This window comes from Panthera tigris, chromosome D2, assembly GCF_018350195.1.
Source record: "Panthera tigris isolate Pti1 chromosome D2, P.tigris_Pti1_mat1.1, whole genome shotgun sequence".
Lineage (NCBI taxonomy): Eukaryota > Metazoa > Chordata > Mammalia > Carnivora > Felidae > Panthera > Panthera tigris.
In genome coordinates this window covers 47,361,501-47,376,234 of record NC_056670.1, presented here as the reverse complement: position 1 = coordinate 47,376,234, position 14,734 = coordinate 47,361,501, and the positions used below count along the sequence as shown (strand labels likewise).

General features: G+C 45.7%; 1 protein-coding gene across 8 annotated transcripts in view; it reads right to left on the bottom strand.

Moving 5' to 3' along the window:
* Positions 1-9,068: 9,068 nt before the first annotated feature.
* Positions 9,069-14,734, bottom strand: part of MARCHF8 (membrane associated ring-CH-type finger 8) — a 122,956-nt gene continuing 117,290 nt past the window's right edge. For all 8 annotated transcript variants that reach the window (XM_042960275.1, XM_042960274.1, XM_042960273.1 and 5 more), the window contains 2 exons: positions 13,477-13,624; positions 9,069-13,052 (listed from right to left, as the gene is read on the bottom strand). In XM_042960275.1, coding sequence (XP_042816209.1) covers positions 12,748-13,052; positions 13,477-13,624 — 453 coding nt within the window. In that variant the 3' untranslated portion in view covers positions 9,069-12,747. The remainder of the gene's footprint in view (positions 13,053-13,476; positions 13,625-14,734) is intronic.

The window sequence follows — 14,734 nt, the reverse complement described above, 5'->3', positions numbered from 1 at the left end:
TAGGTGTCCTTCCGTGTATTATGTTCCAGTCACCCCCAAACAGCTCACATCCCCTTGCCCCACAGAAAAAGCCACAATCACTGTGAGTCCATCTAAGCAAGAGCTTCCCCCTCAAACCCCATCGGGATAGAAGGTGGTTCCCCCTCTTCTTTTCCCAGAAACTCCTGAATTTTCTTCAGAATACATCTCAAATGTCATCCAGTCTAGGGAGGCATCATTGCCCACAGCTCACCTATCTCCCAGGCTGTTGTCTAAACTTCTGTTGTCATCCTCCCACACGGTCTCTCCCTTGGACCCAGAGCCCCTGGAGGACCAGGACCCCACCCACCTTCCTTGTGTGCCCCAGGTCTGGTTCCTCATTTTCCTCCTGCAAGGCACCTGACATGTTCTAGGTACTCTCTTGGAAGCTGGGGGATGTTTTCTCCAACAAGAGAGGACTCAAAATGACTTTTAACATGCATTTCTTGGGGCGCCTGGGTGGCTCAGTTAAGCATCTGGCGCTTGATTTTGGCTTGGGTCATGATCTCACATTTGGGGAGATTGAGCCCCGTGGCAGGCTCTGCACTGACAGTGCAGAGCCTGCTTGGGATCCTCTCTCTCTGCCCCCTCTCTCTCTCAAAATAAAGAAATAAACTTAAAATAAAATTAAAAAATTAAAATTAAAATTAAAGAAAATATAAAATGAATTTCTTTCCCCACACCCAAGAAGCAGAACCAGCCCTGAGTTTGGGCATGGTGATCCATTGTGTCCTCCTCCTACACACAGACCCAACCTATAACCCCCAGCCCCTGGCTTCAGAATCACCAACAGGGTCTCCAGAGTTCCTGGAAATGTGCTGGGCCAGAAGCTCAATGTCTAAGTAAAAGGTTCCACCAGGGCCAATAAGCAAAGGAGAAGGCATGCATGTGCTCCTGAAACCACAAGACCCTCTAAGGAAACTTGACCATTGGGATGGGTACCAGAGTGAGGCCCAGACCCCAAACTCCCTTCCATCCCTCTGAGAACTGTCCACACTGTGAGTGACCTTGGTGATGGACTTCATAAACTACGGTTGTGATAAAGGCACTCACTCGGCTCCATGTCCAACACACCAACCTTTAGAATCAGCAAGGCCACGTGAGCAAAGGAAGGGAGAGGAAGGGTGATGCAGGTCCAACCCTGTGGAGGGCAGGGGACAGGGAAGGAAGGACTGGGTAGAATGGGCTCCAGACTGCAGGGCACCTCCATGAAAGCCTCGCTCCAGCTAATATGGAGTCCTCAAGCAAAAGTGGCCCATTATAGAAATCTTGCTTCAGGCAGGAATGACAAAAATGGTCTTGACACGAATGAAGGTCACAATAAATCCAAAGGTGTGGCAGCTGGAGCTGTCAGTGAAATATGTTCTCTGCACCTGGCCCTGTCAGTTCCCCTGCAGCTGGATATTCAGTAGCACCACTCCAGTGCTGCCACAGGGGCGTTTCAGGAAGCCCCACTTCTGTGCAAACCTCCAGCGGACCCCTAAGCGAGCAGGCAGGGGGCAAACTGCAGACAGCTCAATGGAGGATGAAACAACTATCGTGAGATCTGGGCTTTTAATTTTTTTAAGTTTATTTATTTTGAGAGAGAGAGAGAGAGAGCACACACACAAATGTGGGGTAGGGACAGAAGGAGAAGGAGAGAGACTTCCAAGTGGGCTCTGTGCTGTCACAGTACAGAGCCTGATGTGGGACTTGAACTCACAAACCGTGAGATCATGACCTGAGCCAAAACAAGAGTCGGTCACCTAATTGACTGAGCCACCCAGGCACCCCAAGATTTGGGCTTTTAAACCGTTTTCCATTTAAGCTCAACCAAGTTAACTGCTTGCTTTAAAAAAATCCTTTTCAGAGGAATATAAGAGAACTCAGAATCTCTAAAAAAAGAACATTCGCATTAGCCAGAGCACAATCCAAAATTATTCAACATGCAAAGAATTAGGAAAATGTGATCTACTCTCAGGGAAAAGACAACTGACAGAAACTGCCATATAATGACACAGATGTTGAACTTAATAGAGAATAATTTCAACGAAGCTTTTATACCTATGCTCTGTGGGTTACAGGAAATATGTTACCAATTCATGAAAGGATGGGAAATCTCAGCAGAGAAGTACACATTGTAAAAGAGAATGGAGCAGGAGGAGGAGGGGAAGAGGAGAAGACTGGGAAGAGGAGGAAAAAGAATCATCAGATGGAATTTCTAGATAGAACTGAAAACTATCTGGAAAAAATAACTAATACAGCAGAACAGAGCAAAGAGTGACTTGAAGACAGATCAATAGAAATGATCCAATCTGAAGCAAAAAGAGAATGTGTTTACATGAACAGATCCGCAGAGACCTATGGGACGATATCAAAAGGTTTAACAGGGGTACCTGATGGCTCTGTTGGTTAAGCGTCCTACTTCAGCTCAGGTCATGATCTCACGGTTTGTGAGTTCAAGCTCCGCGTTGGGCTCTGTGCTGACAGCTCAGATCCTGGAGCCTGCTTCAGATTCTGTGTCTCCTCTCTCTCTGCCCCTACCCTCCTCATGCTCTGTCTCTCTGTGTCGCAAAAATAAATGTGTTAAAAAAAAAAAAAAGGTTTAACATACATGTAATTGGAGTCCCAGAAGGAGAGGGAAGGTGAAAGACTATGGGGCAGAACAAGTATTTGAAGAAATAAAAGCCAAAAATTTCCCAAGTTTGGTGAGAGAACAACTTATAGCTCCAAGAAGCTCAAAACTAAGCAGAATAAATACAAAGAAACCCATACCTGAGGAGTCAAACTCCTCAAAAGGAGAGATTAAAGAGATACCTTGAAAGCAGTAACAGGTGACATACAATGAAACAATGATCTGAATTACAAATGACTTTTCATCAGAAACTATGGGGGCCAGGGGTACCTGGGTGGCTCAGTGAGCTAAGCGTCTGACTTCAGCTTAGGTCATGATCTCATGGTTCATGGGTCTGAGCCCTGCATCAGGCTCTGTGCTGACAGCTCAGAGCCTGGAGCCTGCTTCAGATTCTGTGTCTCCCTCTTTCTCTTCCCCTCCCCCACTCACGCTCTGTCTCTCTCAAAAAAATGAATAAACATTAAAAAAATTTTTTTAAATTTGTAGAAACTGTGGGGGCCAAAAGACAACAAAACAACATTTTTTTTTTTTTTTTTAAGTAGGCTCCATGCCCAGTGCAGAGCCCAAGGCAGGGCTGAAACTGACAACCATGAGATCAAGACCTGAACTGAGATCAAGAGTCCTACGCTTAACTGACTGAGACACCCAGGTGCCCCTGAGACAACATTTTTTAGCGCTAAAAGGGGGCGCCTGGTGACTCAGTCTCTTAAGCAACCAACTCTTGGTTTTGACTCAGGTCATGATCTCATGGTTCATAAATTCAAGCCCTGCCTTGAGCTCTGTGTGGACAATGCAGAGCATGCTTGGGATTCTCTCTCTCCCCTCTCTCTCTGCCCCTACCTCGCTCATGCTCTTTCTCTCAAAATAAACTTTAAAAAAAAAAAAAAAAGTAAAGCACTGAAAGAAAACAATCACCAACACAGAATTCTCAGATATGTTCCTCAAGTATGAAAATGAAATAAAGAAATTTTCAAGTAAAATAAAGAGAATCTACTGCCAGCAGATCTACACTACAAGAAATGCTCTCATGGAAACTCAGATCTTCAGGAAGGACGGGAGAGTGTCCGATATGGCAAATATTTGGTAAATTTAAGAGACTTTCCCCCCTCTTCCTTCAACATATATGATTATTTAAAGCAAGTGTTATAGCATTGTCATGTGGCATTTATAATGCATGTAAGCACAATATGAAGATAACATAAAAGGCAATGGATATTAATGGACTTTTTCAGCCATGTGGTTTCTACGTCTTATATCAAATGGTCAAATATTAATTCTAAGTAGTTTGTGAAATTTTAAGTAGTAGATTATAATCCCTAGATCAACCACTAAAAATAATGTAAAGAAGTATAGTGAAAAACCAAGAGAGGACTTAAAATGGAATTGTGAAAATATATAAATAATTTAAAAGAAAGCAGAAAAAGAGGAACGGAGAAACAAAAACAGAAAGGACTGGGCGGCTGGGTGGCTCAGTCGGTTGAGCGTCAAACTTTGGCTCAGGTCATGATCTCACAGCTCGTGAGTTCGAGTCCTGCGTTGGGCTCTGTGCTGACAGCTCGGAGCCTGGAGCCTGCGTCGGATTCTGTGTCTCCCTCTCTCTATGCCCCTAACCCACTCGCATTCTGTCTCTGTCTCTCTCAAAGACAAATAGACATTAAAAAAAAATTAAAAAACAGAAAGGACAAAAAAATCAAATAATAAAATGGTAGACACAACTTAGTAATTACATCAAATGTTTACGGACTAAAAACTCCAACTAAGAGGCAGAGATTAGCATAATAATTTTAAAAATCAATATCCAACAACATGCAATATAAAAGATACACACTTTAAATCCATAGCAGTGTCAAGCACATGTTTTCCTGTAAAATATTTTAGGTTTGGTAGACCACATACAATCTGTGCATTTTTTTTTTACATTTATTTATTTTTGAGAGACAGAGAGAGACACAGCACTAGTCAGGGAGGGATAGAGAGAGAGGGAGACACAGAATCCGAAGCAGGCTCCAGGCTCTGAGCCATCAGCACAGAGGCCGACACAGGGCTCAAACTCACGAACGGTGAGATCACGACCTGAGCAGAAGTCAGAGGCTTAACTAACTGAGCCACCCAGGTGCCCCCAATCTGCTGCATTTTTTTAAAACAAACTTTTTTTTTCAGTTTTTTTAAACCACCTTTTAAAATTGTAAAACACATTCCTAGCTCAAGAAGCCTTACAAAAATAGGTCATGGGCTGGATTTGGTCAGTGGACTATAGTCTGCCTCCCCTTACACAAAGAGATAGACAGGAATGGCAAATAAACAAATGACAAGAGGCACATAAAAAGATGTTCAACATCATTAGTCATTGGGAAGATGCAAATTAAAACCACAAATGCAAATTAAAACCACAATGCAACTACACATCTATGAGAAAAGTAAAATTCTTGTATTTCAGGTTAGTGACTGACAACACCAAATGTTGGACCAAGGATGTGAAGTAATTGGAACCCTCACACCTTGCTGGTGGGGATGTAAAATGGTACACCTGCTTCAAAAAAACGTTTGTTCCTTCTAAAACTAACATATTTCTATCCTGTCTGAACTAGCATTTCATGCCTAGGTATTTACTCAAGAGAAATGAAAACATATGTCCACAAAAATAATCTTACTATTCTACTCATAATAACCCAAAACTGGAAACAGCGCAAGTCTACGACTACATTTATACAATGGAACATCATGCAGCATAAAACAGGAATGTGCTGATACAGGAGCATAGATGAAACTCAAAAACATTGTGCTGACATAAAGAACCCTTACACAAAAGTATAAACTACACAACCTCATTAAAATTAAAATTAAGTTCCAGGACAAGCTAAACCCCAAATATCAGCACAATGTTTGCTTTGGAGGGTATGGGAACAGGGGTGAACAGGAAAGGGGCATCAGAATTTTCAGGATTGAGATAATGTTCCACATTTTGATACAGAACATCTGGTTTGGGGTTATACAGATGCATACATTTGGCATGCATGCCAAAACTCATCAGATGGTACACGTAAGATTTATACATTTCACTGTATGTAAATTTTTCCTACGAACAAAAAGAACCATAAACAAATGTTGAATTCTAGTTAACAAAAGGCAAACTGAAGTTAAGTGTACTTCTGGCTGCAGTTTACTCTGAAATGCATTAAAAAAGTAAGCTGATGGAAGAACAGCATGATTAATAGATGAAAATATGTGGTAAAGCATATATAGCCAAATGTTAACTGTAGAATCTAAAGTATATGAATTCTATGCAACACTAAGGTATATGAATACTATGCAATTATTTAAAATTTTATATTAAAAAAATTTCAGAGGCACCTGGGTGGCTCAGTCGGTTAAGTGGCCACCTCTTGATTTCAACTCACGTCATGATCTCACAGTTCATGGGATCGAGCCCCACTTGGGGCTCTGTGCTGAGCAGAGCCTACTTAGGATTCTCTTTCTCCCTCTCCCTCTGCCCCTCTCTGGCTCAATCTCTCTCTCTCTCTCTCTCAAGATAAACATTTTTTTAATTTCATAATAAAATGTTTTAAAAATTCACAAACTGCACTTCTTTGCCAGTTACTTAAACTGAAGTTAATGTTCTTTCATCATAAAAAGCACCTATAGGGGCGCCTGGGTGGCTCAGTCGGTTAAGCATCTGACTTTGGCTCAGGTTATGATCTCACAGCTCGTGAGTTCAAGCCCCACGTCGGGCTCTCTGCTGACAGCTCAGAACCTGGAGCCTGCTTCAGACTCTGTGTCTCCCTCTCTCTGCCCCTCACCCCACTCACGCTCACTCTCTCTCTCTCAAAAATAAACATTAAAAATAAAATGAAAAATAAAATAAAAAGCACCTATGATTCAAGGGTGCCTGGTGGTTCAGTTGATTAAAGGTCTGACTCGATTTCTTTTGGCTCAGATCATGATCTCACAGTTCATGGGTTCGAGCCTCACATTGGGCTCTGCGCTGACAGTGCAGAGCCTGCTTGGGATTCTCTGTCTCCCTCTCTCTCTGCCCCTCCCCCTGCTCATTCTTTCTCTCAAAATAAATAAACTTAAAAAAATTAAAAAAAAATTTTTTTGAAGGCACCAAGCACCTATGATTCAACATAAAATATACCAAAAAATCCAAGAGAAATGGCCAAGGGATGGAAATTCACATAAGCAGACATGCACAGTAAACAAAAGATGCTCAACCTCATTTATCTAAGAAATGCAAAGTAAAACATCAATGAGAGAAAAGGGAATGGCAATCATTTTAGTAACAATTAAAAAACTAACACCCACATGATACAATGTAAGGGAGGAAGACTAAGATTCTCACAGTGGGAAGGTAAGTGAATAATTTTGTGGAGGTCAGTTTTGCAACTTTTACCCCTTTTTCTACTTCTAGGAACTTATGTTCAGAACTGCCCCCCCCCCAAGTGTACAAAGATAAATGTCATGGATGTGGTGTTTCAGCTTTGTTTCTAACCTCAAAAGTCAAGTTAGCAACCTTAAAATCTCTGCCTAAATCCAGTTGTTAGGTGAAAAAAGCAAGATGTGAGGTGATGACTGCAGTAAGGAACATGCGTTTCCTGTGTATTTCAGATACGTAAAAAGTATGTGACGCCTTGACTGCATGACTGTGGCCCAGAACCCCCTGCCTCCCAGTGCTATTCCTGCTCAAGGCCTTTCCCTGAGACAAGGGCTGTGTTTGATTTTCTGTTCTGGTTTCGTTTTTGTTTTTTACCGTGCCGACAGCTTTGATGGTTGTACGCCTCCCCTGGCCCCTCCCCGCCCCTGAATGTTTAATCAGACATCTTTCCCAAAGAGAGGCCAGTCACCCCTGGTCATCTGGGAAGTTCTGTTTTAGCACCATGAGTCATGGATCCTCCTCTGGCCAGCCTGACATCCTGAGTAATGAGGAACAGTAAGTATGTCAATATGTAAATTAACGGGCAAAGCTGTACCCCTGTGAGTTTATTTATGTAACAAGAGGCTGGCCTGCAAGGGGTTTGCCCTGACCAAGGATGCAAATGCTCCCTGGAAGTGTGCCTGCAGCCCCTCACGCCCCCACTTTGTGGCTGGTGTTAAAGGGCAGAAAGGCCTGGGGACAGCATCATCAAACCTGTGCGCAACAAGGCATCTCTGCAACCAAACTCATCAAATTCAGTGGATCCCCCAAAGAATAGAGGCTCCCCTCAGTGTCCCCCACCTCACATTCTTACAAAAGCAGATTCTTCTTTCAGCTCCACCCTCTTCACCCGGTGGTAGGGTCCCCTCCCTAAAGGCAAAAAAAAACCACAAACAAAACCCAAAAGGCAACCTTGCTATTCACATACTTGACAACATTGCTCCCGACCCTGTAACCTGAGACCACTTAATCAGACTACATGTTTGTGTGTTACCTCATATGGGAGACAAAGAAGTAAAAAATATATGAAAAACTATGCCATATGGCACTCGGGGCTCAGTCCTTTGGGTACGAACCCAACTGAGCGGTGCTGGCACGAATAAAGTTGCTTCCTAGAAAGAAAAGTCTCAGTGTCAGGACTCTCTGGGTGAGAATCCTGCTACAACCCCTCCAGCCAATAGTTGACCACTTTAGCTCAGGGGTCCTCCCGGCTCCCCCCTCTCCCACAAGCACGTACCTGTTCAGCTGTTACGTGGTCGTATCCTCCTCCAGAAGTCTCAACAGCTCCAGAAGACTGGCAAGGACACTTGGCCAAATATCTTCCTGCTTAGCTCCAAAGTCTCCTGGTAGGTACTACGGTACCCTTAACCGGTGGACGAATCCTCTGGGCTCGCCTAGGGTACAGTATATACAGGGCAATCCTGGCCTGTTTTCACCTCACGCACACAGGTAAAGGCAGGTGCTGTCCTCAGCGCTTACAGCCCTGTGGGCAGTTTGCAGTCTCGAGACCCGGAGGCAACACCACAACACAGGAAGCTCTGTTGGAGGCCGGGAGAGGCAGCCAGGCCAAACTATTGCCAGAGATCCTGCTGGTCCTCCCTGGGTCCCCTTCCTCAGCTAGGCTGTGGCTCAGTAACTGTTTCAACAGATAAGGCCAGTAAGGCAATAATCTGTTCCAATGGTCCCACTAGCATACCCATCCTGAACTTGAATCTGGCTTCTCATAGGGAATGGAGTCCAAGTAGAGCCTGGATGTTTGAAAGCAGCACATCTGTGTGAGCTACTTCGGTCTTCACTCCCATGCTTGCACCCCTGAAACCACCCTGTCCTCACCAACCACCAGCGTCTGGGGGAATCGTCCCCCCTTGCAGGGACAGGCTGAGGAAAACAGATACCTCCAGAGGTTGTGTGATTTTCTTTCCCAACGTGCAAGCCAGAGGAATGGGGAAAGGGGATCAGAACCACTGGAATGCCTGCCAGTGTTCCCAGGCTTTTTGCAGGAAAATACTTTCATGGCAAAACTCCTTTTTAAAGAGATGCTTTATTGCTGCAATTAGACACCCCGTATATAACAGAAACAACCCCCCAGAGAATTATTCAAGTGGTAATACTGAGAAACAGTGAACATACACAAAAGGATACAAAACCAGACATTTAGAGAACTAGAAAGTTTCCAAGTTAAGAAAATCTTCAAATGTGAAGTGCCTTTTAGAAACTACACCACACATGCCAGTGTAAATTTGGTTTTTATTAACAATCAGCTTTCTATAAACGTTGCATCTAAATAGGTAAATAGCTGCACAACTTAATTACTTCCGAAACAAAGATAAATCCTTTTCTTCCCTTATGTTTCGGTCTTTCCTTGGGCTGGAGAGGGAAGCTGCATGTTTCAAATCAGATCTAAAAGGGAAAGTATTCAAAAAGTGTCTTTGCATCAGGCCAAATGCACAGCATCGTGGATCTCGGCCCTGCTGTTTGCAGGCCTCCGCCAGCCGTGTGGCTGACCCACCAGGCAGCAGAAGCAGCCCTAACTGTGCAGGTACTACCTGATGCGCTTGCGCTGGCCCACTGCCTGGGGCCTGCATGTCTGGAGCCAGGGAGGGCACGCCAGCAAGGTTGAAAACTAGACCCATAAGATTGAAAACGGTGGAAGGAGGTGAAAAAGGAGGAGACATAGAGGCCTGGAGCAGGATGAGACCTTTTTATGGTTTCCAGGAATTCTTAAAATCAACTCGGGCACAAAAAAAAAAACCAAATTATTGCTGGCGGCCAAAGTCAGAAGCCCTCGAGCCATACTGTAACTTTTGGGGAAGCAAAGGCCAAATCAGAGAGAGCTAGCTGGCCACACCCCTGAGCCACTTCCCTCTCCCCTTTGCCTGGCCCCCAAGTATCAGCCGTCCTGGCCCTGAGACCCACAGGCTCATCCCACATTTCTGGTTCAGCCAAGTGTCATCCTCCCACAAAGCCAGGTGCAGAATGGGAGGGGGCGGGGAGCCTAGGGAATAAATAACCCCCAAAAAACTAGAGGGCAAGCTGATGTGGATTAAAGGTACACCTGGCAGATCTGCTTCCCCCACTAGATGGCAGCACAGCACCTTTCCAGGGCTTCTGGCTTCCCAGTTCAGTAGGTGGGGAATAAGGCCGGGACTAAGAAAGGGGTGAGAGGAGCTCAACTAGAACCTACAAGAAAAGAGAAAGGCAAGGGGACATCTGTGTGCCATCCCAGAACAGGAAAGAAGGACGTGGGATGGACTGTCCCCAGGCAGAAGGCTTTAAGGAGTTTGGTGGAGGTGATGAGATGGTGTTAGGCCTTCCTGAAAAGAAGTAAGGGTTTCACGTGACAACCTGGTCAGGCATGGGAGCAACACAGCGGTCATGGTTATAAAGGCACCTTTGCTCTACGGGGTGCCAGCCATGACGGGTGGGCGGCCCAGCAGCTACCCTTACCTAAAGCACACTTTCCCATCTGCAGGAAGTCTCAGTGACTTTCAGCTTCAGCATAAGGGCCTCCATCAGGGGAGAGGGGAAGGATTCTCACTTAAAATTCTATCCCAGTCTTCACGTGACTACTCATTCGCTGTAAGAAGATGGCAGGGACAAGAGGCCTTGCCTGGGCAGTTTCTAAGGGGTAGAGGCAGGGCCGACCAGGACTCAGCTCCCCTGAGTGGACAGCGTGTAGCTGCCTGGAGTCCCCAGGCTGAGAAGGGGTGTGGGTAATTGCACTTGGGGCACAGTGAACACAGGCGCGGACCGGATGCGGCCTGGGAGATAAGAGAGCGAGAGAGAGCGCGATAGAGACCGCGAGAGAGCGAGAGCAGGCTGACCTATTTTCAGGGGTTGCCATGGTTGGATAGTGCCTGCCCAACCAGAGGAAGGCCACGGCAGAGCAGATCCTTAGACAGGGATCCGTGATCCTGATGAGTCAGACTTTGGGTGGGAGGAGGTGGCAGGGCAAAGCCTGCTACCACACGCCCTTCCCAGAGCTTAGACACACTTCGGCCTCGTCCTGGCTTTCAAAACTAACCACAGCACTTCCAGTCTGAAAGGCAAAGGAATCATCTTGTGCTTGCTTCATCCTCAAAACAGGACAGGTGGGGCACCTAAGGTTCAGAGGACTGAGGGCAGGACACCCCCTCCCCCGCCCAAGCAGCCTTCCCCTTATAGGAGGCTCTGCAGATGCAGAGTCACCTGGAGAGGAAGTATTCTGGGCATGATGATGTTACACTGCAGACCCTCTTGGCCTATTTTTCTGGAGATGACTCTTATTTACCTGGTGCAGAGAAATGGGTTTTTAAAAACAGAACTTTAAGCAGACTTTTTAAAGGGACAAAGGCCATTTGATGGTGGTGATTTTGGTTTTGTCTTATGAAAATGGTACAGGAGATAATCCCTGATGACAGAACGAACTGATTACAGGGCCAGGGGCCCCTAAAGGGTCCTCGCTGTCCAGTCCAGTTAAGGCGATAAATGGGTGGAGGTGTGGCTGGGGGCAGTGACCCAGTGGGGCCATGGCAGTTTGCTACTCGCTCCTGGCCTTTGTCCCAGAGCCAGCCCGTCTGTCTCTCTGCCCTGAGCAGTGATCCACAGAGCCACCCAGGAGAAGCTGTCCAAGGTGGCCGGCGCCCAGGAGTGCCTGCAGTGTGCGTGCCCCAGACCAGGGCGGTGTGTGCTCACTCCGTCAGTGTGAAGCCAGCACGAACCGGAGAGGTTGTCCATAAAGGAATCATTTTTAAACATTCAGTTTTGTTCTAATTACTCACTTCCTTCCTTTTGTTTAGATCTCACAAAACCTTCTTTTTCAGTGTTGACAAAAAAAAAATATTTGGGGCAGGCCTGTGACATGAAGACTTGCCATATAATAGGCCTGAAACCACAGGAACTATGCTCAAATTGCCATCTGGTGTTCATTAATTCTCATGAAACATTATGAAAAAGCCTCAGGCCTGTTTATCCTGTTTTATAGCCACAAGTTCCTTTTATGGACACAGAGCAGATGTCAGGTTTCTTAGAATATATAAGGCAAAAAGGGTTTTAGATCTATCATAACGTAAAAGAGATAGGTAATCAGGGTCATGAAGGGAAGGCTTCTAAATGAGACGTTCTTTTAAATGTCAATCCCGCTGGACACACATACTACAAAATAAAGATTCTCTTTTTGTAAAGTGCTGTTTGCTCAGTGAATCGCTCGCCACCACGCACAGAGCACCACTGCCCGGTCTGCTCGGGAGAAACGTCAGTGGCAGCATCAACTCCCCAGGCTCTTCTTGGTGAGGAGGAAATCCTCTGGCATGACTAGACATTCCCACACATTCTGCTCCAGTGGGGGGACTGCTGCTGACCGGGAGAGGCAGGGCGCTGAGGCCAGGGTGCCACCCGGCTCCTGCTCTTCTCAGGGTCCGGCATTTTATTCTCTCACTGCTCAAGGCTTCGTGGGCCAGAACCCAGCCAGCTCCCCCTCGCAGTGTCACGGGGACCTCCCTTCCCGTGGAAGTGCGGGCAGAAGTGGGACCCCGCCGCGCACAGCCAATGTGAGGGCTTTCTGGGAGATTCACTAAGGAGGGTTTAGAAAAAGAGAAGCCATTAAAAAAACAGTCGCCTGCCTGGTCTATGCTATTAAAGGACATAAAAAAAGGTACAGAATTGGCAGTAAACAATTTCCTTCAGCTGTTCATCGATGTCCAGGAAAACTACACCCTCCACAAAATCAGACATGAACGATTTCAGTTCCAGTGTCTTCAGGTTCTGTCCAACAAGAAGAGTTTGTGTCGGAATGACAGGTTCCAGGTCCATCTTTATTTTCAAAGTTGGGCTCTGTTAGTGCAGATTTTTCAAAAATATTCGTTTTGCTGGTCTCTGGACAGTTTTGAACATAGATTACTCTGTTATAAGCCTTGAGTCTCTTCCATAATTGTATGTATACTTTGCACTGAACGTACATGAAAAGAAGTCCGCCAGTAAACCCGATGGCCACAACCACCAATTTAGTCCAAAAGGGCCATTCTAGGATTCCTGGAAGGGGAAAAACCCAGTTAGTCTATCAGCACACCTAATTTAAGATCTGAAGTAATTAAACACAACTGCTGACCTTCCCGTAACCAATGGATTCTTCACTCATCCATCTAGCTTCACCAAAGGCAGGGTGTCCTTGGTGTCCACTCTCTCTCATCCTCGTGCTCTTCTAGGAAACAGTCTGCAGAGATTCTCTCCTTCCCTGATTTGATCTCTTCTGACTGGGTTTTTTTAAAACTACTCACCACAGCAAGAGAATCATCCGAAAAGGATGCTTGGTACCTCATAATTAATGCTCTCACTCCAGAAACCCAGACATCTGAAGTCTGACTTAAATACCAATCTGGAGTAACCCTCCAATCCTATGACCCCAGCGTGTTACCCGATCTCCATACCGAGCTCACCTGTCACTCTGAGCACATACCTGTTGCCTGTCCATGTTTGATCTCCTCAGTGGTACGGTCGATGAGCACGTACAAGGACCAGACCACACAGGTGATGGCGATGACATGAAACGTCACTGAGCACATGATCTTCCTGCGCTCGCTGGCCGTCATCTGCAGCTTCTCCCACTGGAAAGACAACACGCAGAGCATGAGGTGTAGGCCCCCAAATGTAAAGGGCTACAATGAAGGTGACAGCATTGTAGATGGGTAAGACTGGCTTTTCCCCCCTCCCCTTTCCCCAATCTAGATGAATTTCCCCAAATACTACAAGTCATTCTCTTTAAACCACTTGGCTTCAACTAGGTACCAGGCACTGGTATTCTGTCGACAGCCAACTTTGTATGCAATGAAAAGAAGCTGGGATCAAGATGAGCTATGAACCACAACCACCAATCAATCCTTTTGTCTGCTTATTCTTGCAGGCAAACAACTAATGGCTAGCTAAAGGACTCTAGGTTTCGGCCTGATGAAAACGGCATGTTGGCCCCAGACCCAGGTGGCACACATGAGACCTCCCTGCCTTGCTGACTTGCATGAGTGAGGGGAAGAGGGTTGATGACGCCACAACACACTAGCAGATGGTCACACTACATCGTGACAGTGATGGCGGAAGGCGCTCACTCTTTGGTCCTTTGCTACTTTGGCAGCAACAGCTTGAAATCGATGCTAAGAGTTCCTGGTATAAGCAGGCTCTGCCAGTCCCATCTCCTCTAGGAGCTCATTAATTTGCTCCAAATAGCCAGATTTTCTTTTTCATTTACTGCTTTCCAAATCAGAAGAAAACATATAAGGGTAGAGAGAAAGAACAAAGCATAAACACTCTGCATATCCTTGGCCAGCCCTAATCACAGCCACTTTCCAGATGGTTCTATATAGGATAAGCTGAAAGTACAGCCTCCTAGATTGTTTATATTGGTCAAAGGCTACACATCTCACCTGAGAGGCCAGCACAGAGTAGGTATCCAACAAATTCTATTATTTTTATGGGGCAAAACATTTTTTAAGTAGTTTGCAGCTGTCTTCTCCAACATCCAGATGGCTTTCTGCTGTGGTTTTATACGGTATCTTCATTTGGCTTCCCTCCTAAAATGCTCTCTGCTCCCTGATTTCCGGCTATTCCCCAAGACACACTCAGTCCAAGCCTTTCACACGGTCCTGAAATGCTCACCCTCACCTTTTCGGTGTATGCTTTTCTTCACAGACAATGTGACCTCTCTAAACTCCTTTCGCTGTACT